General features: G+C 47.5%; 1 protein-coding gene across 5 annotated transcripts; it reads left to right on the forward strand.

Annotated features, from left to right (window-relative positions):
• Positions 1-1918: 1918 nt before the first annotated feature.
• LHX9 (LIM homeobox 9) lies at positions 1919-25953 on the forward strand. 5 transcript variants are annotated; one of them, XM_070601993.1, is made up of 8 exons: positions 1919-2099; positions 2891-2995; positions 3256-3320; positions 8452-8570; positions 10462-10664; positions 11799-12154; positions 18047-18249; positions 22418-25953. In XM_070601993.1, exons 3-8 carry the CDS (start codon positions 3293-3295, stop codon positions 22472-22474), a joined length of 966 nt encoding a protein of 321 aa, XP_070458094.1. In that variant the 5' UTR covers positions 1919-2099; positions 2891-2995; positions 3256-3292; the 3' UTR covers positions 22475-25953. The 5 variants fall into 5 exon arrangements, with proteins under 5 accessions (XP_070458094.1, XP_008538062.1, XP_070458095.1 ...); XM_008539840.2 differs by lacking the exons at positions 1919-2099; positions 2891-2995; positions 22418-25953 and adding an exon at positions 19483-21970 and having other exon boundaries at positions 3184-3320; XM_070601994.1 differs by lacking the exons at positions 1919-2099; positions 2891-2995; positions 3256-3320 and adding an exon at positions 7216-7398.
• The last annotated feature ends 644 nt before the right edge of the window (positions 25954-26597 follow it).

Consider the following 26597-nt stretch of genomic DNA (forward strand, 5'->3'; position numbering starts at 1 on the left):
TAGATTGTTCCTAACACAGAAAGACCCGACGGAAACTGGGGAATCTTGTGGGGTTTCCCGGGGTGGCGGATGGGGATAGATGCCCGCGGGGTGGTTCTTCCTTTCGCTGGGAAGAGCCCTGCCTTGGGCAGTCCTCCCAGCAGGTGGATTACCATGCACACTGCCCTCTCTTCGGAAGCCACACTGGCCCCATCGATTTTGCGGAGCAAGAAAGGGAAGGGCTTTCATTATTTTTTTTTTTTCCTAGTGAAACTTGGGGCTCCCAAACCAGGTGTGTGTGGAACAGAAGGGGCCGCGAGAAAGCGAGATGCTCCCTGAGCCCAGCGCGGATCTTCGTTCCATCTCAGGGCCCCTTATCCTAAGGCGTTCGCAAAGTCTGGTCCGCACGCCAGGTTCCACCCCCAGAAACCACCGGGACTTCGATTCGTCTCCAGACAAGGCCAGGAGAGGGGGATAAATACCGGGCGAACGGCAGTCCACATGCTGCCTTCCTATGGGTACTTTGAGACCTCACAGACCCTGGGTAGGCCAGAAGGAACCTCTCCCCACCCCCCTCCCCCCATGCCAACACCTGCCATTTCATCTTCAGTACATTCCAGCAAAGGCTTGAGTTTGTCTGCCCATGGTGGAGGATTTAAAACTCGGTGCTGTTTTTTTACTACCCTGCAACAATTAAAAGGTACTTCTGGGTACCAAAACTCTCTCTTCCTTCAGAGAAGAAAAAAAAAGGCGGACGTTTACGTGTGTGAGAGAGAGTGTGTGTGCGTGTGTGTGAGGGGGTTGTCAGCACCCTCTTGTGCGCCTCTGTGGAGAGCCTGATTTCCGAGAGAAGGTTGCGGAAGAACCCGCAGCTTTTCAGCTGGGGATTGGGTCGTCCTGGGGCGCCCAGCCTACCCAGCCCCTCCGGATGCCCGGCTGTGTGCCAGGCGCCCAGCTCTGGGTTGACCCTCGCTGGCACAAACGGTTTCAAGGTTGGGCTCATGGCACAAAACCTCCAGACTCACGGCCCCCCTCCCTGAGACTATGAGTGTGAAAGAGAGTGTAAACCCGAGAATCGTGGGCTCTAGGGCGATTGGGAGATTCGCGACAACCACATATTCCCACCCGAAATTTGTATTCCAAAGTGTGAGCTTCTTCAGTGTGTGCTCTTCAGTGCGCGCGCGCCTCTGGGTGTGTGTGCACGTGTATGTGTGTGTGTGTGTGTGTGTGTGTGTAGAATGCATATTTTTATCAAATACCTAAAACGGGTTCGTGACCCACAAGAGGATAAAAACTGCTGCTTTGGACAGGGATGAATGAGAGCACCTCAGCGTTTTCGGGTCGGTATCGCGGTCCAGCAATTCGATGGCCTCGCCAGCGAGCAGAGAAGCTGAACCTTGTCGCCTCCCTGGCTGCGAAAACGAACCGAGATTGGGGGGGATTCTCGACGAAAGAAAGAGCTAAGGAGGCCACGATGGAAAGGGGAAAGTCGGGGGTGAGGGGAACTTAGAAGGTAAACTAGTGGGACCAATTGGCTGGTGGGACTGGTCGTGAAGCTAAGTGTTCCGGTAGAAATAGGGACTCTGTCCGCGGTGCTCTGAGCCACATTCCGAGATTTGGGATGGAAAGAAAAAGCCAGAGAGCTTGGATTGGCGGCTCCTGCTGGATCCCTTAGCATCCCTAAGCTGCCGCGGAGCGCCCGGGACGGCGAAGAGGTGGGTCCAGCCCTCCACAGCCCCACGCGCCCCCGCATCCCACAGGGTTTTCTCATGCTGCTCGTCCGCGCGCGGGCGCCCCCAGCCCTCTCAGCCCTCGGCCCACGCGCCGCTGAGGAGCTGCTCGGGTGACACAGGGGGAGGGGCGGGTAGGGAGGGAGGCACATCACGCGGACCCGCGTCCCGGAGCGGCCAATCTCGCTGCTCACACCCCCTTCCGCATCCGCGCGGGAGCCTCTCAGCGATCCCCGCCCCCCATCTCCGACTGTGAGGGGCGCACCGGGTGGGGGAGTAGGTAAATAATTGGCCAGAAGCCGGGCAGCCCGGTCCTCCCTCCACTTCCCCGAGGCCTGACTGCGCCCGAGGCTGCTGGGGCGACGCAGCCCCTCGGGAACCGGAGACCAGGTAACCTGGCCCCCGCCGGGTCCCGGGTCTGGGTGTCTATGCCCCCGCGAATGCTCGTCTCCCAGGGTTTTAGTCCGTTTCCTCCTGGAAGGTTAATCGCTCTCCCACCTCCTAGCACGGGCCGGGCGGCAGAGATACCTCCGGCCCGCGCGCTGACCCGGCCGGGAAGGCCGCCTCCGCGCGCAGAGCGCATCCCAAAAAGCTGGGTTCCCGGCGCCCAGCCCCGGAGCGCCGAGAGGGAAGGGAGGACCGGGAGGGGAGGGCGGGGATGTGGCGGGTGAGCCATCAATGGCTTAGCTCCGATCTCGGCAGATGCTACTGCTCCTTCACCGTCTATGCAGGCACCAGCTGCGGCAGCATCTTTTAGGTACTAGCCCCAGGAAGACAGAGGCCAGCTGCGGGGCCGGGAGCCCAGGGCGCGCCGCGGGTCTCTAGCCGCCCGCCGCGCCCAAGCCTCAAGATGCTCTGGGCTTTATGAGGTTCAGTTACGGCCGAGTCCTCCATTAACACCTCCCCTGGTTGTTGAGGGGCTGGAAGGGCTGAACGCAGCCTCAGAGCATGGCTTCGGGCACCGGCCGGCTCCTGCGCCCTCTGCCCACCCTCTCTCCTCCCCCTCCTGATCTGGAAGCATAAACAGAAAATAAAAGACAGGTGGAGGGAGCTGCGGGTCAGAGGTGAAGAATTCGGGTCAATTCCGACAGAGAGAGAGAGGGAGAGAGAAAGAGAAAGAGAGGGAGGGAGAGAGAGAAAGATTGATTTTAGTCCAACGGTTTATTTATTTGGCTTAACAGAGAAACCCTCGGCGAGACCTGGGAACCGGCCCACGCCTCTGGCCGCCGCCTCCCGCCCTCCCTTGCCGAGGACCGGGTTCTTAGGGAGAACTTCTGCACCGTAAGGTAAGATCCCCAAGAGGGTTGTCTCGTCGGAGCGAGCGGTTGTCTGGCCTCAGTACGAGTCCATCCCGCCGGGGGTGGGGGTGGGGGCTCAGGAGCCTCCCGGGCCCCTCCTGAGGCAGGCCCGGCCCAGTGGGCGCCGCCCGGCACCTGGGGGCGCAGCGGCAGGAGGAGCGGTTGGGACCGGGCCCGCGCGGGGTGGGAGGTGCTCGGGGGCCCGGCGCAGCGCCCGCCTGACACTCGGCTTTTCTCTGCCAGCGCAGCCTCCATTGCGGCGTGATCCACTCCTTCGCTCTAAGGATGCTGAACGGTACTGCTCTAGAGGCAGGTGAGTTATAGGCCAGGTCCCTTCTCACTTTCCCTGCCCTTTCTCCCTTTCTCTTGGGCCACTGTGCCGATCGTGTGAGTGTAAGGGTGTGTGTATGCACGCGCGTGTGCGCGCCTTTATTGGGTGGAGGGAAGAGGGGTGTGTGTGTCTTAGAAATTAAACCGCTCTTCGCAGGCTCTGAAATACATAGTCTCCCCTGACAGGATTCCTCAACCTGCATTTCCCTCCTTTTGCCCCTCTCTTGAATGTCGCTGACTTTCCTCGGGGCGGTGGGGGCGTGGAGGGCGGAGGTCACGGAGTTGTCAGTGGCGAGAGGGATGCGCTCCCTGGGCTCCGCGGAGCTACGGGGGCGTCTTCTCCCTGGAAGGGTTGGGGGCGGGGAAGCCACCGGTTCTCACCTGTGCAGGGCTTCACTGGAACCCGGCTTCACTCACCATACCCTGTTCAACCCAAGCCCCGCACAGCGCCCGCGGGGCGGGACGTCGCTTTATTCCTGGGGCGGCCGAGCCAGCGGCGGCACCGGGCAGGTAATGGGGCTTCAGATTTCAGAGGCACGGCGTCCTAGACTTGGCAGCCGCCCCCTTGGAGGACCAGGGCCTGGAGAACAGAGGTTTGAAGGGAGCCGGGGAGCCGGCGGGAGGCTGCACGGGTGCGGGGGGTGCGTGGATAGGGGGCGCGCGGACCCGCGTGGTCCCCGGGCGCCAGCCAGCGAAGGTGCGCAGCTGAACTCCCCGGCCCAGCCGGGCTCAAACCACTCGCCTCTGGTCCCGAGGGAGGCCCTCCCAGCAGGACTGAATCAGAGGTGCGCAGGGGCAGGGGCCAGTCTGGACCTGCCATTCCCGACGGTGGGGAGGTTTGCACGTAGAGCCTCCCCCTGTCCACCGACTAACTAGAGGAAGGCCCGGCGCCTCCGGACCACTCGCTCACCTCCGGCTCAGCGCAGCCGGGGCAACCAGTGCTGGGCGGCTCCGCGCTCAGTGCGCGGTTCCCAGCCCCAGGACCACGCAGACTTCCCCGGGCCCTGGGATGCTCACGACAGTGCCGAAAGCCGGACACTGCTTCAAGAGTTGCATCTCTCAGACCAAGGAGCTCCTCAACCGGCTTAACAGGGTCAGGAGAAAGGGTGACCTCTGGCCTTTAAAGGGCAAACCCAGGGGCACAGGATCTTGGCCTCCAAAATTCGGGTCTAGAGAGACCTTGAGTCGCCTGTGCTCTCAAGAGATGCTCTCAAGAGTAACCGCTGGGTTACTTTCCTTTCCGGACCCTAAAGCCTCCGCTGCTCCTGGATCTGCCTTCCCTTTACTTCCCCTCTCCTCCCCTCTGGGGACTTTGACTGGGCTGGAGCCCTGGACCAGGTTGCCGCCCTCATGGAGATTCTAGGACTCTGAATCCTCCATCCTGACTCCTCCGCCCCGCTGGCGTCCAGCCACCGGCTTTCCTGAAAGCGGCAACAGTAGCCGGACGGGTGGCTGGCAGAGCAGAAAGAAAAGACTGGACTGTGGGTGCCCAATTGTAGGGGAGACAGCGCCTGGCTAGGTTTCTAGTCCATTGCTCCAAATAGAGCTTTGAGTTCGGAGAGGAGATTCGAATCTTATTCCAGGCCGCGGGCGGGTGAGAGCCGCGTGCACCTGTCCCATTGAGAGTGGCGGGGGCTCAGCCCCAAGACTTGAACCATCGAGCAGTCCAACTTTTATGGAGCGCTCCCGGGCTATTCCGCCGGCCTCCGGCCCCGCCCCTCCTGGGGAGAGAGCCACCAAGACACTATCCTTAAAGTGCTTACTGTCCCTTGAGAGTGAGGGGTAGCGAGGGGGACCCTCTTGGGTAATTCCCGGGGCTCCGAGACAAAAAGGTTAGGACACCCCAGGTCACACGCTAGTTCTTGGAGCATACCCCCCGCCGTGGGCTTCCTCCTTAAGGAACTGTGAGAGCAGGCAGGGTTGGACTGATGGGGAGCAATTTCCGCAGGACTCACAAGGACCTCCCAAACTCCAGCAGCCGCGCCCCACCCCTACCTTTCTGCCAACTTCCTGCGTTGGCTGAGAAGGAAGAATCCAGGCGGTTCGCTTCTTTCTGGGAAGCAAATCCCACTGGGGGCAGGAAATTATAACCTGAATTTTATAAGAAAAAGCAGGCATAACTAGGATCCAATCAGAAAGCTGGTTGCAGAAGGTGCTCAGCGCTGCCTGTACCTGATAGATGATGAACAGATATGTGTGGAACAGATGAATGAGTGAATGAAGGAATGAAGGAAGGAATGATTGGAGGGCTTACAGGACTTCTGTGCTTGGCTTCCCTGGAGACTCTTCACAAAGTTCTGGTTTTTTCTTGGAGTTCTTTAACTTTCACTTCATGGGGTCTTCAAAATTTCATGTCTTGCAAAGGGGGTGGGGAGTGGTGTTCTTGGGCTCTTTGTTGTTTTTGCCGAGCAGGACCAAAATCCAACAAGAGCCAAACTGATTCCAAACAGCCCCATTTGACAGGAGAGGGAAGAGTTTAGCCCGGAAACTAGGCAAAGCGGGACCCTGGATTGAGGTTCTATATTTACTTTTTTCTTGGAGCCTCCTTGGGGTAATTGACTGATGTTCCTCTTGGAGACCCCCTCCTCTTTCTCCTCCTCCTCCTCGGGGTCTGAGTCCATTTAGCCCCTGACTCACGGGAAGGCAAGCTGCCCCTTTGTGAGAGGACCTGCTGTCTCTGAAAGGGCTGCCGCCTCCAGCCCCTCCTTGGGGCCCTTCGTGTGTGCACGTGGGTTTGAAAAGCTCATTGATTTCCATCCAAAGGGGCTAATTACATTACTTACAGTAAATAGCAGCCCTGCTGTCCGGTAGGGCTGCCAAAGTGGGGGGGGGGGGGAGGTCTCCAGCTTAGTTCACTTGATTGGATTCATTTTTGTGTGAAATTGTGTTTTATGAGCTGTATTCCGGCACCCGGAGGACTGTAACAGCGTCCAGTCTGCAAATAACATTATTTTTGACCCTGAGAAAGAACAAGGGAAAGCGTGGTGTCTGGGGTTTCATGGAAGAGGCAACTCCAGCAGCTTCAGGAGGCGATGCTTTGGGACAGGAAGTCAGGCTGCCAAGCAAGGGTTGTTCCCTCCTCCCTCCATTCTTGTCTCCCTCCCTCCCTCCCTTCCTTCCTTCCTTGCTGCCTGCCTGCCTTTCTTTTTCCTCTGTCACTTCCTTCCTTCCTCGTGAACCCTCCTCTTTCGTCCCTTCCCTCTTGCTTCCTTTCCTATTGCTTCCTTCCTTTCCTCCTTCTCTCCCTCCCTCTCTCCCTTCTTTCTAGATTTGGCCCCACTTCCTTGTCGGTTCCCTGAAGAGGGAAGCACTCCTCTGGGGTATCCTGGAGGTGTCAGGACCTAGGCCCACGTTCCTGGGAAGCCCATGGGGAGTAGAGGAAAGACAGGCAGCTGAGGGAGGAAGAGAGCAGAGAGCAACGGCGGCTTCCTCCTCTCCCTGGCTGAAGCTGGGTTGGTTCCTGCCGCAGCTCCGCGCTTGGGGGCCCCTAGGGGGCTTCTGGTGGTTTGAATGAATCGACAATATCAGAGTATTGTGGACACTTTTTAATAGGGCCGAGGAGGGGCCGCCGCTAATGGGGACAGAGGGAGACAGAACAATCCCGCCTCTTGTGAGGCGCAGGTCTGCCATTCTGCTCGTCAGCTCTCACCTTCCCCTCCTCCACGGCGAGGAGCCCCTTTCACATCCTCCTCTCTGTGAGGTGCATCCAGTTTTACAAGTCCCAGTCCGGCCAGGCCTATGGGAACAGCACGCAGTAGGGCGCGCCTGGTCCCGCCGGGGCGGGCGCCAAGATCTCCCGGGGCCCCGGGCCGCTGCCCACATTGACAAGTTTCAAAGGCAGTTTTCCTGCAAAACTGAACGGGGTGAGAGAACACTTCACTCTACCGTCATGGTTCAGCTGCATACTCGCGCCTACAAGTCCACGCCCTGGCCTCGACGCTAATTTTGCAAAGAAAACCTTTTTTGCCAAAAGTAAACTCCAGAAACATGGGCTCTCCTAGCCTGCTTTTCACTTTGGGGGGATGCTCCAGCCCCTGGTAGAGTCGGGGGTTCTTGGGAAGGTAAGGCGACTTGCTCTTAAAAAGTGAGCTGAGGAAGACAGGATGGGGAGGAGAGGGGTATCTGGCCAATATTTACTTATTTGAGGTCCCCGTGAGCTGGGGACCAGAAAGTCCACAGAGAGAAAACTCAAAGTTTGGAGCCAACATTCTGTATGCCTTGAGCCTGGAGTCTGATCTTGAACTTGGACCAAACAGGCCAGCTCTCTGCCTCCTATGCTGGGGCAGGGACAATAAGGGCTCCTTTTCCCCCTTTAGAACGTGATTGCTGGGAATTCTTGGAAGGACGTGTGGGGTGTTGTGTGTGTGTGTGTGTGTGTGTGTGTGTGTTGGGGGGGGAAGTAAATGCCCCCGCCTCCTGCCTCCCCCGTTCCACCCCGCCCCCCCTTGTAATGTTTGTCCTCGCTTGCCCATCACCAGGGGGTTGAGAGGAGTATGACAGGTCTTTGTTGTCTGAATAAAAATCCGTGGCAGCTCCGGGGAGAGAACTCCTCCTACTAAATTATCAAAAATGGGCTGGCTTTAGTCTCTTAACAAATTGGACACAGCTCTGGCAGGAGCAGTCCCCAACCCAACTTACAGGCACTAGGAACCTGCGAGCAGCCAGGGACCGCTGAAAACAGCACTTCTTTTTCTTTCTTTGTGTTCTAAACTAATTTCTTTCTTCCTCAGATTTTGTTGTCCTCCCCCGCCGCAGTTGTTTTCCATTAGTAATTCGATCTCTCGGAGCAGTAAGATCCCCCTTCTTCCTCTGCTCTCCCCTCCGCCGTGTTTGTTTGTTTTCTGCACATCTCCTTCGAGAAGCTGCTGGGGCTCCCCCCGCCCCTTTCTTCTTTTTTTCTTTTCCGAGCAGACCGATTTCCACTCCGTCTGCCTCTTTCTTCTTCCCTTTCCCTCCTGCCCTCGGTCCCCGAGCATCTCTGTGCTCCTCCAGAGCGCAGCCCTCCGCGGTCCCTTCTGCTCCTTCACTCGGATGAGCTGAGAGCTCCGGGCGTGTGTATATGGAAATAGTGGGGTGCCGAGCAGAAGACAACTCGTGTCCTTTCCGCCCCCCAGCCATGCTCTTCCACGGGATCTCCGGAGGCCACATCCAAGGCATCATGGAGGAGATGGAGCGCAGATCCAAGACCGAGGCCCGCTTGGCCAAAGGCGCCCAGCTCAACGGCCGCGACGCGGTAAGGAAGGGCCCCGGGGCGCGGGAGTCGGCGCCCCTGCGCGCTCTGGAAGCCGAGCCTCGATGCCCCGGCCGGAGAGTTGAGGATGGCGCGGCGTGGGGACCGCCGCTCCAGGCTGGCGGGTGGGTTTTCTCCGGTGAGAAACGGCCCCTTTCTGACTTGAAATGTCTCCGCTTCTGAGACGCCGAGCTCGCTACCCGCTGCCGCAGCGGTTCCCGGGAGAGCAGGGCGAGCTGGGAGTCGGAGGACCGGGTCGTCCTCTCCTGCAGACCTCAGAGCCCGGGCTCCGGGCCCCCGTGACTCCCGGCCCTCCCCCGTGAGGATCGGCGGCCGGAGGGCGAGCTGGACGCGGGAAAAGGGCGGACGGCGCGTGGCCGACGCGTCCGGGCCGAGCAGTAGCCCCGGGGCTCTGGTCTCTGGGACACATGGGAAACTTTGAGTGGAGGACACCACTGGGCTACTTCCAGTTACCCGGACGCTCGGAGCTTGGCACCCCCAGACCCTGAGATTTTCGGGGTCTCTGGCAGCCCAGCTCGGCCCCTCTAGCGAGAGAGGACCGCGTTCAGCTTCCAGGCCGGGCGGGTGTAATGTGTAAGGGAATCTAATAAAAAACCCGGAGGAGCGGAACACCTCGCCCAAGCCCTTAAACCATGTAATTAACTACCGCTGTCGCTACTATTCTTAAGAATAAAAGTCACGTCCGCTTAATAAAGAAAACCAATTAATAATCTATGCGTTTCCCTTTCCCACTTACGAGCCAGAGGGGAAAAACTACAAAAGTCTCCGGAAATGATTTCAGCCGAACAGAGCTGTGCAGATCCTTTGGCATCACACCGGGTCGTGTAGTTCAAATTAACCCGGTAGCCTGTTCTGGGCGGGTCAGCGGTGTTTGGGGTTCCACCAAGTAGCCGAGTTGCTGGATCTTTCTACGTTTGCGACATGAATTCAGTGCGGGTCCCTGGTCTGGGTAAAGGACAAAACTTTACTTTTCCAGGCCCGCCAAAGTTTCGTGGGGGAAGTCCAACCCATTTCTGCTAGTCTTAAGGGAAAAGTCCAGCGGTTAACTTCTTTTTTCCTCTTTTGTGGCTATCCTGTTTAAACACAGAAAGCGCCAACGCAAACCCGAATTTCACAGCGGGCCTGGGCTCGTCAAGGAGAGGTTTCCCCATCTTCGGCTTGGCGGTGGGGATGCAGGCGAGAAACTTGGGCGCTAAACAGATTTTTCAGGACAAAGATCTCCTGGGTATCTTGATGCTAGGGAAAGAAGGACTGTGCAGAGGGTACTGGACAACAGGCCCTCCCAGGGAACAGGCTCTTTACGCTCTCACTAGGAAGAGGAACGATATCCCTGAAAATTAGAAACCAACAGATCTGCTAAATATATGCGATCGAAAGTGTCGGCCAAATCAGAAGCCTAGGCATAACCTTTCCCTTCCTTTCAATTTCAACGCTGCTAATAAGAATGTGCAGAAATAGGATTGCAATTGCGTTTGTTGGAAAACAATTCGTGCTCATTCAAATCTCCTTTCCACTCCCCAATAACAATTTCCGTGGTTTTATTCCGTGTGCGTTGAAGGCCACAGTTTTTAGCCTGTAATTATTCGAGTTCAGAAATATGCACCAAACTCTAGTCAATGCGCTCCTAGCCGTTTTAAAAAGAGGCTCCAGACAGCCGGCCTGTCTTTAGGTGAACAACCCCGGGAGGACGGAACGCCGGCTCCGGCAGACGCTGCAGAAACGCGGCGAGCCGCAAAGGGAGGAAGTGCAAGCGTTTCCTCGACGTGTGCCTTTGCGCGGGGGGGCCCCTACCTTGACGCGCTCCCGGATGCCTGGGACTCGCGCCGCACGGCCCCCGCGCGCCCTCCTCAGCGCGCCTTTGCTTGCCTTGCAGGGCATGCCCCCGCTGAGCCCCGAGAAGCCCGCTCTGTGCGCCGGCTGCGGGGGCAAGATCTCGGACAGGTACTACCTGCTGGCCGTGGACAAGCAGTGGCACCTGAGATGCCTGAAGTGCTGTGAATGTAAGCTGGCTCTCGAGTCCGAGCTCACCTGCTTCGCCAAGGACGGTAGCATTTACTGCAAGGAGGATTACTACAGGTATTCCCGCCCCACTCCCTTACGCCCGGTACACCTGGCGCGGCCACCTCCGAGCCCGAGAGCCCCTCCAGTCGTCCCCCACCTTTCGCCTGTCCGCGGAAGGTTATCATCCCGAGATCTGGGAAATCCACTGCAGACACTTCTAGCTGCACCCCCACCCCGCGACGGGCGGTGAGGATGGGTGGCAGGGATACCCAGGTCTGGAGCGGCATCAGTGCACATCATGCGCTCCCGCACTGCCGAGCCAGGTTGAGGGAACCTGGAGAAATCCGGGAAGAGTAAAGGAACGGTGTCTCGGCCGACCAAGACTAAAGCAGTTTTTTTTTCCGTTTACTACGAACTGAGCAAGGTTCGTGCCTTGGAACTGAACTGGCGGCCCGGGCAGCAACAGACACCGGGTGTTCGGTTTTCGCGGGGGGGTGGGGGGAGCCGTGTAAATGATCATAAAAAGGAACATCGCGGTTGCCGAAACCCAAGCCACTCAGTCGCGAGTTCCCTTCACCGCTGGTTAGAGCTGAGCCCGCCAGACTGGAGCGGGCCCTGGGCGCAGGCGTGTTCATTGAGTCTTCCCGGCTCTGTTTCTGGATTGGGAGCGAGAACCACGTGCAGGTGACCCAGCTCCGCTCTGAGCCGGAGCCAGAGAGGTGGTTAAAAAAGAATAAGCTTTCCTCTGCAAAAGTGTCGTTTTTCCGGGGCTGCGTCCGTCTGAACGCTCTCACGCACGTTCACACATCCATGCGTAATAATAACACCACTCTTCGTTCCTAGAATGTTTTGTAATCGATGCAGCGTTTTCACTCGGCATCGCAATTTAATATTCTTTCGACAGAGTTATGAGTTACGTTGTGGCGGGTTTTGCTTTTTTGTCTTTTTAAATCTCCAATTTATAGAGAAGGAAACTGAGGATGTTACCCGCTTCTTCTGATTTTAATGCAAAGGATCTTTGTCCTGGTTCACCAGAACGGGTCAATACGCAAATAAGATTAATGTCCAAGTGGGCCCCTGTCCTCTCCTCCCGGAGCCCCCTCAGGTCTCAGTCTTGGGCCGCTGCTGACCAAGCCCCTGGTGTCGCGGGTGGGAGATGGGCCCTGCCTTTGCCTCAACCAGAGCCCTGACACGACTGTTTCCTTCCAGAAGGTTCTCTGTGCAGAGATGTGCCCGCTGCCACCTTGGCATCTCCGCCTCCGAGATGGTCATGCGCGCCCGAGACTCTGTCTACCACCTGAGTTGTTTCACCTGCTCCACTTGCAACAAGACCCTGACCACGGGCGACCATTTTGGCATGAAGGACAGCCTGGTGTACTGCCGCGCCCACTTCGAGACCCTCTTGCAAGGGGAGTATCCTCCGCAGCTAAGCTACACCGAGCTGGCGGCCAAGAGCGGCGGCTTGGCCCTGCCTTACTTCAATGGCACTGGCACCGTGCAGAAGGGGCGGCCCCGGAAGCGGAAGAGCCCAGCGCTGGGAGTGGACATCGTCAATTACAACTCAGGTGGGCCCCTGTCACCCCCGTTCTGTCCTAGCCTCCCATTGCCCCCAGGAGGATTCCACAGAACTCCTTCCCAGTCCAAGATCTTGTTGCAAGAGGGCGCTTTGCGTAGCATGTCCCTTTTCTTCCTACAACACCCCTTCGCTCAGAAGAAAGGGAAAGATGGAGAGAAAGAGGGAAGGAGAGGGGGAGAGAGAGGCAGGGAGGGAAAGAAGAGAGAGAGAGAGAGACCTTTATTTAGGTTGTGGCAAAAAACACATTCATAACCATGGGGCTGCAATGACTTCTCCCAAGCAGGCTGAGCCAAACCCTGGTTGCCCATTAGTTAATGAGCCCATTAGTTTCTGGCTCCCAGTTGGAGCAAAACAGCCCTAGGGCAATTCCTGTGTGGAAGCCAAATTATAGATCCTGGAGGAGGTTTTCCTAAATACTGGGGGAAAAAAAAATCAGAGCAAACCCCAGTCTGTCTAGCGGGGGCAGAGGCTGTGGTCACCAGCCCAGAGTTAATCAGAACACAGTTGGCAGGAGTGTTAAAAAACCAAATCCCCCATCTTGGTGCAAAGCAGCTGCAGGGGTGGGGATCCCTCTCCGCAGCGGAGGAGCTGGCTGGACCCCTTCCTAGGTCAGGGTCCTCATCCAGCCAGCTCATTCCCTGTGTGGTCAGCCATCCAGACCCCTGGAAGACTGAAAGAACCTCCAGGCTTGGTGGTGTCACAGGCTGCTCTTCTGGCCTCCACTAGCCTCCTCTCTTAACTGAAAAGAAAATGCAGGCAATGGGCCAGAGCACACTTTCTTCCTTGCTTTGGGGCTAACATCTATCATTTATCAAACTCTCCCACTCACCAACTTCCCACTGTTGCTAGCCTGTCCCCATCCTCCATCTCCCCGGGAAAGGGATGGTGACAGGTACTGTGGACCATACTCTAACTCCGCACAGGATGGAAGCTCTTCTTGTGTGTCCCAGTTCCCAGGAAAGGGGTTCCAGGAAGCCCTAGGGTGACTTTTCAGAAGCCTAGAGGCCTGCTGGCTGCTCTGATCTCCCCTGCCCTGGCCCAGCCCTGGATGGGAATCTCAGCAGGCTGGAGAATCAGGCTAGGGGAGTCCATTCTGTTGGAAGATGACCTTGGGGACCTCGCTGTGGCAACCGCACCCCGTTACCATGAGCACCCACATAGCAGCCAAAGCAAGGACATCCCCAAGCCCGGATCTTGCTTGTTTTTCTCTTCCAGTCCCAGAGCCTGGTATGGTGCCTGACCATTGTTGTTGCTCAGTGGTAAAGGAACAGTGTCCAACCAGATAAGTGATTTGCCCAAGGTCACACAGCCAGTTGGAACGAGGCTGAACTAAGAGTTCTGCTCTGACCTCAGATTTTCAGGGGGAGCCCCGCAGGACGAGCGGCTCCCCCCAACCCTCTCCTGGGCTCCCTCAGTTGAATGCATTCTGGGCAGGCCTGGCGGGGCGCGTCCCATGGAGAGTAGGGACGGCGCACCCGGCGCTGCTGCACTCCTCCCTAGAGGGTTCAGGCCAAGGTCGCTAGGCGAAGGGAGAGGGCCGGTCTGCTCGCTACAGACCCACCAGAATCGGTTGTGTCTGGGCGGCGGGCGCAGCCCCGGGTTTTGCCAACCCCCCGGCGGCGGGTCGCGGCCTTGCGCTCCCCCTGCTGCGCTTCGGCCAGGGGCCACTTCGCCCGCCCGGCGCGCTTACTCCATCTCCTTTGATGCGTGGTCCCCGGGGCAGGACAGGCAGGGCACTAATTGTCCTTTATTAATAGAAGATGACATTGGAATCTCAAGCCACTCACCAAGGCCCTAATGCCCTAATTAGACAGAGAGAGAGAGACCCACATAAATAGCGAGTCTTTCAGAGAGAGAGAGAGAGACAGACAGACACAGACAGACAGACAGAGAGACAGAGACAGAGAGAGAGATAGATCCGGACAAAGTCCAGAAAGGGGCCGGGGTGGGGAGGGATTTCTAGCCAAACGGCGGCAAGCCTGCCTTTTCGCTTGTTTATTTAATCTAATTAGGTAAATTTGATTTCTCCTTGGATCTTATTTTATGTTAGAAAGATTCAAGAGGCTTTAAGGACAGTAGAATTTAGCTTCTCCTCCTTCTCCAAGAACTAGGGAGTACGAATTTATTTTTTAAAAAGAATGAAAATCGCCTTCCACTTAGGTCTTTAGTTTGCAGATTCGTGCTGCTACAAGGTTACAGAGAAAGTTGATGTTGTCTTGCTGCTGAAGGAGGGAAAAGTTGTGGAGGCCTCCCTCACCCGAAGGAATTTGTACATCACGCCACTACTGATCAGATGCCTCTTAATTAGCATCCACCCCAACCTTTCTCCACTTTCCCCAGAGATACAAGTAAATAGTACATACTTCTTCAAGATCAGGTGAAAATAATCTAGAGAAACTGGGTTAAAGATGATTCACCAAAGATCAGCCCACCATTAAAAAGAGTTTGTGAATCTAATGCCAGTTTGTTACAAAACTAGCAGAAGAAAAGCTTCGGCAAATTAGAAACATCTTAAAAGTTAGAAAATAAAACGTCCTTGCAGTTTTAGCTCATTATTTGGATCTTCCATTGCCATCTCTGCTTCAGTGTCAGCCACTCTCAGAGAGAGTAGTGTTGATACTAAAGAAATATAATTTATACATTGATATATATTCAAAAACATGTACACAGAATATATTTAAGATCCAGAGACTTCCAGAGAAGGTGTGAAACTTGGTAAAGATCAGTTAGTGCTTGACATAAGGCAAACGCCTTTTAATGAGAATATTCCTAATTCAGTTTATCCCTCTTTGTGCAGAAATCAGGCAGATGTTTTAGAAAGACGTGGAAAGTTTATTTGGAATGCTGGATTGAAATAAAGCTCTGCGGAGGTGAGAAGAAGCGTTAGTCTAAGATAGGGAGCTCTTATTTGGGTAACTGAACATTAATTGAGAGACTAAATTTTTGCCACTTCTCAAAATCTCCCTTCCTTAGGTTCTTTCTTCACTCTCAAACTTCAAAAGCTCCCGGTAGTCGTTCCATTAGCCTGGCACTGACCCCTAGTGGTCTCTCAGGGATCAGTTCGTTCTCTGAAGGTTCCCCACCTTCAGAACAGAAACTCACGTTAGTATAGGGGCTATTTCATAAGTGACTGGAAAATAAAATATTCAGATCTTCTCATTAACTTTATAACACCAGATTTGTACTTATAGGTGTATGTTTAAGACAGTTTTAAGAGAGTTGTCATTTCATCCTATATTTCAGCAGAAAAAAACCATCTATAGCTTTAGAAGTAGACCCTGGGGAAACACAATCACTTGCAAGTTTACACAATGCATTTGTAGTTAAACATAAGTAATTTAGGATAATGCACTGAGTTAGTCTGTAGAAGAAACAGATTGCTTTATTAAATTGAATAACATAAGTGATTGCTCAGTCACAGGAAATCATATACAGTAATATTTGTTTAATAAAGAGCTAACTTAATCTCCATACACACTGAATTTTATTCTGTGTGAGAACAAGTCCCATAATTGTGTTTAAGGCACGAAAATTCTCCACTGAGTTTTTAATCTGCAATAATGGATATAGAATGCATGTTCAGAGAAGCAATTTCATCAAATCATTCTATAATTATTTTTCATAAACTTCCTTTTAATGACTAATGAGCATATAGTTAGGTTAGGAATCACGTTCATTTCTAAGAAAGATTACTTTAGGGGGGAAAATGGCTCAGGGCATTATTTAAACACCAAGTTAATTCTTCTATCCCAAATGTAATATTCAATTTGACGTGCTGCTCAGGAAAAGCTACGTGTTACTCACATATGATAGGGACAAAATCTTCCTTGAAGAAGCCCTCGATGACTAAGGTGTGCCTCCTGGACCATTTTGTTGTGGGTACATTTGTAATCTGGTTGTGAAATATAGCTCAGTTTACTGGAGATCAGTGTAGTTTTATAGTAGGTCATAAGATGCTGTTTCATCCATTTGAGGCTATGAATGTGCAACTCTGTAGAATATTGGAACTTGACATATCCCCACTGGGCTGACATAGGGTAAAATGTAAAGTATATTCTGTCTCTTATCTCTGGGTATATGGTAACCTTTCTGGTGGGGCTTAAGAAGTCTGTATTCAACATTTGAGTGTATATATCTAACTGGGATCCCAGTTCAAGTTGATTTGGTTTTGCACTAACAGTCACTCATAATTTTATGGATGAACAAAGATTCAAAATCTTGATTGAACGCTTCTTGAGCTCCCCGCCCTGAGCTTGACTTCGGGGACCCACAGGTGAATCTGGTATAGTCTTTCTCTTAATGAACTTGCCTGCTCTCTTACCAAGTGCACCCTCCAATTTATGCATCTTATGGAAATATAAACAAAGGAGACATTAATTCATGCCTGATCGTCTTACATTAGGGAGAATTTCTTGTTAAATGGATTTTGTGATGCCACTGACCTCTTGGTTAATGACTAGAACCATTGTGTTTCTGTATATATGCTGATTTACAGAAAATATTTTTTAAAAAGTAATTGTAATCAGAGCATAGCAGGCAAATAATATCTTATCAAGCAGAATGGAAGAGCTAAGAGTAAGAGATGCCTCACTTTCTTCAAGGTTCAGGATTTTCCTCCGCCTCTCCCCAGTGACGGGATCAGCTTGATTTTAGATATTTTATTGTAATGCACTGAAATGCAGGATGATCAGATCTGAATATACATCAGATAAGTATCTGAAGCAAGGGTTTCAAGAAAAGAAATTGCCATGCCCTATAAGTTGCAAAGTTGGTTGAATCAGTAAGTCACTAGCAAAATGTTTTCATTTTGTCATCATATTTCCTATGCAGAGCCGGTAGATTATTGGAAATGACCTCTTAAATGTGCAACCTCATAGCCTGGGGAAAATGACTTTCAGGCTAGTTTCAAGGGCTGGGTTGTTTTGCCCTCAGTGCTGAGGACACCTTGCAAGGGGAGAGAAGATGCCACCTCTTTCTGCTGGTCCGTCCAGAGGCACAGCTCCAATCCCACTCACACACAGCTGGAGCAAGAAGTGCTGAGATCTGAGCCTAGAAATAAGCACCATCCGTGTCTCTGAGCTGTGAGCTGTAGGGCGTGCTCCAGGCTTGAACCAACCCGTGATGAGAAGTCTGGGCTCATTCTCTTTCAGAAATATTTATGAAAATAACCCCATGGGAAAACTGTTTTCTTCCTGGTATAGCTCTAGGTTAACTCAATATAGCTAAAAGCCCTCAAAAATAATATTCTTATAATGATGTGGGAAATCTACACATTTTTACTTTGTAACGTCTCCCCCTTCTCCAGCCGTTTACTCACTTTTTCCTGATCGAGAAGGCTCTAGGACCATCAGAAAAGGCTCAAAATTGGAATTCTTCCTTAGTTGGTAGGCTCTCAGAAATGCCCAGATTTGAGGGAGCTGAAATTACTTGTTGGCATAAAAAAGCAATACCTTCAAGATAGTGCATCTCATTTCACAAATTGGGCAAAACATAGAGTCTGTGTGTGTGTGGAGGGGCAGTGTGCTGATACACATAAATATATTAGAAAAGAGCTTTTTCTTTTCAGTCTTGGTGATTTCTCTTACTCTCACACTTATGGCTTATTCATCTTCCCAAGTTTTCTAGGAACCACTAAGTAAAAGAGAGGACTCATCTAGTATTTTTCTACTATATGAACTTCGGTTGCGTCTACATGAGCAGACTGGCTTGGCTGACTTTGGCGATTAACCTCTTTCTTTTGTCCGGATCCCACTCATAATTGGGTCGACAGCCTTTGCCACCGTTGCTTTATTATCCCAGCATTAGTATCCAACATCCGCCATCATTTCAGCTCATGCAGGAGTTTCCACTGAGCCGTGTGTGTTCCCTGTTACCGCAACAGGTTGTAACGAGAATGAGGCCGACCACTTGGACCGCGATCAGCAGCCTTACCCACCCTCGCAGAAGACCAAGCGCATGCGCACCTCCTTCAAGCACCACCAGCTCCGGACCATGAAATCCTACTTTGCCATCAACCACAACCCGGATGCCAAGGACCTCAAGCAGCTTGCTCAGAAAACAGGGCTGACCAAAAGAGTTTTGCAGGTAAGAAACCTCCATCATTGGCTGTGCATACATCTCCCTTCCCCTTGCCAGTAAAAATAGTTCTCTTCCCTGTTTAGAGTGACACCTGTATTTCCTGAACTGCTTCTCTTATATTAGCATATGTTAGTTATCTCCCTAGAGGGTGTGCTGAGATTTTGCAGGGTGCCTCCCAGAGGGTGCCCAAAGAGAGACCCAGGATCTTTTACAGTGCAGCCACATTCTCCCTACAGTTGGAGAGATGGGTCCAGCAAAGCTGGCAGAGCTTGCCTCACTGCCCAGCAAATGCAGGTTCTTTGCACGGGCTGTGGCTTTAGAGATTTCCATCCCCCGAAGGCTCAGGGCACAGACTTGAGGGGCACCTGCTGAAGCTGTCTTACGTCAGCAAACTCTTGGCAGACTCACTCACATGGTATAACCTTCCAAATTCAAGTCGACCCATGTTTTCATCTCCTGGGAAGCCACAAGTCTGTTTAGTGTCTCAGCAACCAACGGGGGCAAGTATTTTCCCATTTTAATAAACCATATTTAAAAATTAAATACTGGGAGTTAGATCTGCTGTCCAGGTGTTTTCCTAAAGTCACCATGGGACGAACATACAAATAATGAAATTATAGTGGTTGCTGTGGGTCCCCTGTGATCCTCTTCCCCTTCTGAGTGAGGAATAGGAGGCATTTTAAATTCCGCCAACCGGTTTCAGGCTGCTTGGTGTCTGTGGCCCTGGAAGTTTTTCCTATGCCAGGAATACTTGCCATGTGTCAGACTCAAGAATAGCTTGAAATCTGTTTCAGTGATGTTCATTTCATATGAGTGATTCTTACTTTTCCAAACTTTCAATGACCCTGCCTCTCCTCATTCTCGAAAGACCACAAACAGTTGAAGAATCAGGATCTATGTCCCCCACTTTATCTCTGTGCCTTCATTTCCATGGTATCTCCACGTGAGCCTCAGTCGTCCCGATGGCACTTGTCATGCTGGGGGGAGAACGTGCAGTTGACAGAATACTTGTAGCATCACTTGGCATTATTCTGTTTTAAAAGCAAGGCAAAAAAGTAAAAATTAAAAAAAAAAAAAAGGCCCTTCTCTCCCAAGAAAAATAAACAATTCTATCTAAAAAGAGAAACAGATATCAAAAAAAAAAAAAAAAAAAAAAGAAGAAGAAGGAAAAAAGGAAAGAGAGAGAAAAAGTATAAAAAATAAACATCGGTAAAGAAATCCATTGGGGTTGGTTTGCAGGTTTGGTTCCAAAACGCACGAGCCAAATTCAGAAGGAACCTTTTGCGGCAGGAGAATGGGGGTGTTGATAAAGCTGATGGCACGTCGCTTCCGGCCCCGCCCTCAGCAGACAGCGGCGCTCTCACTCCACCCGGCACTGCGACCACTTTAACAGACCTGACCAATCCCACTATCACTGTAGTGACAGCCGTGACCTCTAACCTGGACAGCCACGAATCCGGAAGTCCCTCACAAACTACCTTAACGAACCTTTTCTAACATTGGTTTTTTTTTTTTTTTTAATCCTTCCTCTTCTTTTTATTATTATTCTAATTATTATTATTTTATTATTTACAAGACATTATTTTTTTTTTTCTTAACCCACAAGATATTTGGGAAATTAAAAAAAACAACAGCTTGGTGTGTAGCATCTGCAGCCACTTGGCAAATGAGTTTACAGTATCGTCTCCTTTACAAAGTGTGTTTTTTTCCTTTTTGTCTACGAAGCATATTTGGATTTTTAAAAAAATTAATTAGATCTTTCAGACGGTAAGGGGAGTTTTTGAATCATTCTATCAAGTGCCTCTTAAAATTGTATATTACTTATTTCCAGAATCTCGAAGGAAAAAGAAAAAGAAGAGTTGTATTATCATGGGCAAAAATCATATTCCCAGCTAAATGATTAGGCTAATAAAATAAAGATTAATTAAAGTTATTTTTCAAATCCTGCAATTGTATGTGTACTTATGGAATTTCGAACACTTCACATTTTTAAATATTTTAAAACTGAAAAAACGTTTCAATTATTCCTTTTACTTGCAGATAAAGAATATGATTAAACAAATCATTAACTGTAACAACTGTAAATATTAAAGATTAATTAGGTGGTAAATTCATTCCAGGAACGTGACTTTTCCTTCTCTTAGGGATGTACATCCCAATAAAACTTTTTAGTTAGTTACGTGCTTTTCAACATTTGAAAAATACTTAAACTCCCCGTATATCCATGAAAGTTCCAAATAGAGTTTGAAATTCTATACTTTTAATCTTCTAAAGCTTAAAATGATAGTTGTAAAACCATTCTATCTAAATTAATTTTTTTCCCCAGGGAAAATGGAAATAAGCAAAATATGATTTTTTAAGAAGTTAATCAAGTCAGTATAATTTAATTATTAGCTCTATTAATTGGCTTCAGCTGTACCATGATATTGTATCTGACATTCTGTATGAATAATGTTTAAAAAACCTTAGTAGATTAAAACCAACAATGAGATTTCTTTGGTTTTGTTCAGCTTTATTTTACTTTGGCACAGGTTGATATATTTGTTAGAAAAAAACTTCTGACATGAGAGATTTGAAGTTCTTCGTCTTAAAGCAGATAAACTCAGAAGCCTGGTGGATGCTGATCTGAATATATTTCCTAGTTTACAGTAGCATTTTGTTTTCTTTTAATTTAAGCTAAAATCTTAATGGTCTGGGCAGTGGTGAATGTTCATATCCATGCTTCTGTTGTAGTTAAATACCAATTAGATTGTGGATTTCCTAAAAAAAATAAAAAATAAAAAAGAAGTCAAGATATATGTCTTGCTTTAGTGGATTGTTAAGAATAACTTTGCACATATTCTCCACTTTTTGGACCCCTTAAATCTCCTCTGGTGGTCGAAGTGGCTATTTAATAGATTTTAAAGGTGTCCTTCTGGCTGTATAAATGTGTGGTTACATATTGACAGTTCACTGCCCACATTAAAGTGCATTATTGTAACTTTTGCTCAGGGTCTTTAGAAAATTAGCACAGAAAGTAGCTTATTTTTTAAAAAAAGATGATGGAAGATAAGTTAACACTGTAACAGAAGAAAGGTGTGATTGCCATTATATATTTAGCAAGTGTGGTTATCATCTTATATGGAGCTTAAATCTTGACTTTTCATATTTCTAATACATTTTGGGCATTTACCACTAACCAGACCAAACAACCTTGATAAGGCTGAGATCTTATTAATACACTTTTACAGGTAAAATATTGATACTTAGAAATTTTGTTCTTTGACAGAACAATATATGGTACTATAGATCTACTTTATTAAGTAGACTAATTATAACTCAGTTTTCCTATGTGCCTTATGATATAACTTGGAAGTAAGTTTGTGAAAAATCAGGATATATGTGTTGTTTGTTAAATTAACTGTTTTAAGCCCTTTTGACACCTCGCTAGTTTTGTACTGTTTTACCTCTTATTTCTGAAACTCTTTTTATGGTGTATCCTGTTAGAGGGGACGAACATGTCATAGAAAGCAGTTGTGCACTCTTTCGAATATAGTTGAGAAATTCAATAATCTTATCTATTGACCTTCGTGTTTATAGTACAGTAAGTGGTCTGGCAAAACTGTCCATGTTTCTTTGTTTATTGATAAATGCATTGTATAGAAACTATTTCCCCTAAATATTTATGGACCAAACAATTGTGATATATCCTATTAAATTTGTGTGAATAAACCATTTTGAATCTAAAGAGTTTTATTTCCCATCAGTTTTATTTAAGGTTTAACTGTACTGATGCATTTCCAATGTCTATGTGTAAAAGCCATTAAAATGGTAATACAAAAAATTTTTAAATATTCAAACATACAAACAGTTTTTAGATTTCCAAACTTCTGATTCATTTTAAATGTCCACACCATTGCGTATGCAATGTGATTCTACTTAGAATTACCTTTAAATCTATTTTCTTATAATAAAAGTAATGCCCCACTGATTTGACTCAGTCCAATTTTTAGAATTAAAAAAGAGCTAATTAGCAGATAAAGTAATTGCATGAAAAGAAACCTTAAATATGATTAAGATATAATGTTAGGTCTATTGAGCACAAATGGATATTTGTAAATCTAAATAGAAATTGCAGACCCCTAAAAGCCAAGTTGCTCTGTAGTTAATAAATTGTCACTATGATTTTTTTCAGGGAGAACAAATCTTGGGGCATTACAGCCAAACATCCCGACGTTTGAAAATTCCCTAAAGTATTAAAAGAAGGGGAAAAGTTTGATCGGAAATCCACTGCAGTGAAGACAAAGACAATATTAGGTTATGATAATCATACATTTTAAAATCTATTAAGCCAAAAAAAAAAAAAAAGAGAGAGAGAGACAGAGAGACTTAAATGTCATTTACTGAATGTTAACAAAAATTCTGTTCTATACGGTGTCTAACACAAATGGAGGCTTAAAATTATGTGGCTTAAAACAAAATTAGATAAACTGTGTAGAAACCAGAGCAACCTGGCAGTAATATGCCCACCCCGTATTTGAAGAAAATTATTATTGAAAAAAAAATCCCACACATTTGTCAAGCACAGTAGTTGTAAAATAAAGTCCAAAAACACTCATTTCACTGCTTGCTAATGTGTATTAGTCCTATCTGTTAATGGCATTTTCCAATTGTAAATTCAAAGAAAGGCTATCACTCATTTAAGAGAATAGGCATCCAAACTCGGTAATTTTAGTATTATTGTTTAGTACTTCCTTTTTAAACAGAAATCTCTGCATGCACTTCTACATCTGTCCCTTCCAGTGTGCATCTCTGTATGATGACTTACCTTTGCTGTTTCTTGTATGATAAAGAGCTTTCATTAATAAACATTTTATTTGATGCAAACATAGTTAACTTTATGTTAAACACACACTGTTGAAATTAATTTCGAACACTGCCTTAAGAGGCAGCACAATACATTTCCACCTTGTTATAGTTAGGAGGAGATCCAAACAATAGAGTGAGGTTAAATTCTGGTAGTCTAGTATAAAATTACTTACTTGGTTTTTAACTTTTCATGACTTTTTAGTTGTTGTATTCAATTGACATGTGTATTAAAAATTAAAAAAAAAAAACAAAGGAAACCAAAATTACAACAAAAATAAACCTTAGAATAAACTATCATGTAAGGTTTCAGCAGCTTTTTTAGATTATTAGGGTAAAATTCATAGATCCTCTGTAAGTTTACATGTTCGCTATGCAATGAGCAAATTTATTGAAGTATACGAATATATTCTGAGCTATGCAAAGATCTAATCTTTGCATAGTTCAAATTACATATGATGTTACGAACAAAGGAGCAAGTGGAAAGAAAAACAAATATTTAGGAATGAGGTTTTTTTAATTGTTAAAGGGAATATTTGAAGAAAGAATTTTTTAACAACTCCTATTTAGCTGTTTATCCAAAGCATATGTTAAACAAATTAACATATAACTTTCCAGAAAATTTTCATTATGATGAAACTTTTATTATATACAAATGAACCCTATGTAAATGATGTAACTTTTATGAATGACAGACATTAAATGTTTCACTTACATGTATTCTCAGAATTTTGAATGTTTTCTTAAGTGCTTTCACTTCCTGAATACTAAAAAAAAAAAAATTTAAAGGAGAGAGCAACTTACTAATAAAAAAAAAAGCAATGCACCATGACAAGTAGACTATTTTGAGCGATCATGAAACAGGTTGGTTTTGTCAGTAACTTGAATGTTTATGCCTCATTGAAACTTCATCCATGGCTATAGCAACTTAAATAGATTTTCCAATACATTTCCAGCCAGTTTATTCAAATCCTTGTTCTTCAGTTTTGCCTTCTTTCCCTGTGCTGTCACCTATGGCAGTTTCATTTAGAAATATTTTGGAAGCTCGCCTGGTTTTACAGACCTTTAAATATTTGTCTGGTATGTGAAATGCAGGAAGAGACCGAAGAGGGAAAGAACATAACTGAAATTAGACATCTGAAAAAAATAATACAAATTTGAAACAGGCACGTTTTTAAAAAGTAAAAGAAAGGAGCACTAATTATGTGAGTGGGAAGAGAAAAAAGCACGTGATGCAGAGGTGGGAGGTCTGCCCTGCTTTCCTGGGATGCAGCACGGTCTTTGAGTCTGGGCAACCACACACTTACTGGTCGGCATGCAAGAGAAGGATGTGGACTTCTTAGCAGGGAGCAGGGCACTCAATTTTCTTAGCTTCTACCTCCCACATGCCTGGGTTAGTCTAACTTCTGGCAAATTGATCTTGGGCAAGAAAAAGCTTTACTGAGAGGTAGCATCTGTCAGCCTTGGTTGAGTAGCCACCTCAAGGCTGACTTACAGAGTGGGTAGGTTTATTATACCTCAAATGAGGATAAAACTCCATAATAAAGGACCCAAAGCAAACACTTTCAAGAGCTTGATGATTTTTTATCACCTAAAATGTAGTTAGCTTTATTTAGCAAAACCCCAGTAGAATCCACCATGCATCTTTTTCCCCAGTATCCTTTCTTTGGAGTCACAGCGTTTTGTGAGCCACATATAAATATCTCACTTTCTGTTGCAGTGTGCTTGCAGGTGGTATCATGGTGGGAAGCGTTCGAAGTGGGGAATTCTGGAATGGAAATTTGGAGTCAAGTCATTCTAGGCTGCTATGGAGAATGCTAAAGAGAATACTGTTGTTATAAAAGATAAACACCTAATTTTGTATGGAGTTTTGCTATTGAATTTTCAATTCTGTTATAAACAAAGCTGGCTTTATCTGTGGAGAGTGTGTGCTCCAGAGGTGATTCACCACGTTGTTCATTTTATGGTTTCTGGACACTAGGGTTAGAATAAGGACAATAGGACTTCGTCCAAACTGGAGAAACGGAGTTGTATTTTCTTTGAAACCATAAGTATAGATAAACTCCAGATTGGCCTTTTGGATCGATTTTATATTTTTGGTAGTTGGGAACCAAGTCTGAATATTCAAATAAATAAACACCCTCAGATGTAAAGCCACACTCCTTGTTTTATAGGCAATGTCAAAAATGGGAAGTTACTTTCTTTATGGTGTGCCATTGATTTTGAAACATTTTTATATTACCTACTCTGCCCTTATAACTTTTTTTTTCAGGTATCATTGCCACTTACCTTATTTTCAAAATAAATTAGAATTCTAGATTAAAATATTGTTTTGAGTGCCCTCTGGGAAGATTTGTTTTTCATATTGCCTGTTTCCATAGCAAAAAAAAAAAAAAGTTCAGAACTGTGCATGGTACTCAAAAGTCTAAGAATATGATGTAAGTAGCAATATAATCACCACAACTAAATTTCTTTTTAACTGTGTTGCAAAATAGATTTTTTTATCTAAAATCACTCCTCACTTCCAACATTTCTTTGTGAGTTTTAATATAGCAAACCCTCGCGTATCACGCACCACATCAACAAGTTTTTCTTCCCTTGGATTATTAATTTTTGCTTCTTTGCACTACATTTGTCTTGTGCCGAAATGACAAAAGCAGGCAGCAACAAAGATCCGGGTACTAGCCATATGTAGAAAGTTCTGGTGTGCATTTCTGTGTCCTTTTTCCTCACATATTAGAATTGTCAGGAACGGTTTTTTCCTTTGGAACTTCATGTTGACATCTTGCATGATCTTATAAATTAAGCTGAAGAGAAACTGGATACCTTTTATGGTTATTTGAAAATAAAATTTGCTACAAATAAGACGCTCTGGTCTCTGTTGCCTCATATCATGCATGAATATATTAATTTTTTTCTGTACTTCCCCATTGAACCAGAAAATATGAACCTCAAAGGATATTTAAATTGTTATTTATGACAAATATACAAAGAGGAAGAAATTCAAAGGTGAGGTTGCCTTTACTTAATCATTCTCATTCTGCTCCTTTTTCTTTTCCGAAGCAGCAAAAAACGTGAAGAGCTATCTGCTCTAACTTTGACATTCAAAGGTTTTGACAGCTTGCCTCACTTAAAGTTATATTTATTATTCAGTAAACTTTAATTCTATAGAATAAATGCCCTTTCTGAAATGTGATTTTTGAAAAGCACAAAGCTATTTCACCATTTCGAGCAGCTGAAGCTGTTTGAATTCTACAAACACATAGAGTGTTTTTTCAGAAAAAAAATATAGTGGAAAATTATCTTAAATATAATATTTGTAGCATTTTACCAGATTGACCTAGATGCTCTACAGGCATTTTAAAGAGCTGTAAAAACCTCCAAAATGTTATGATGTAAATAATTAAATGATGGTATTTTTCCGTGATATAAATTGAGACATCTTATTTTATAAATACAATTTCAGATTTACTTTCTTATTTCAGTGCAGATCTGAGGTCTCACCCTGG

This window comes from Equus przewalskii, chromosome 31 (assembly GCF_037783145.1).
Source record: "Equus przewalskii isolate Varuska chromosome 31, EquPr2, whole genome shotgun sequence".
Taxonomy (NCBI): Eukaryota; Metazoa; Chordata; class Mammalia; order Perissodactyla; family Equidae; genus Equus; species Equus przewalskii.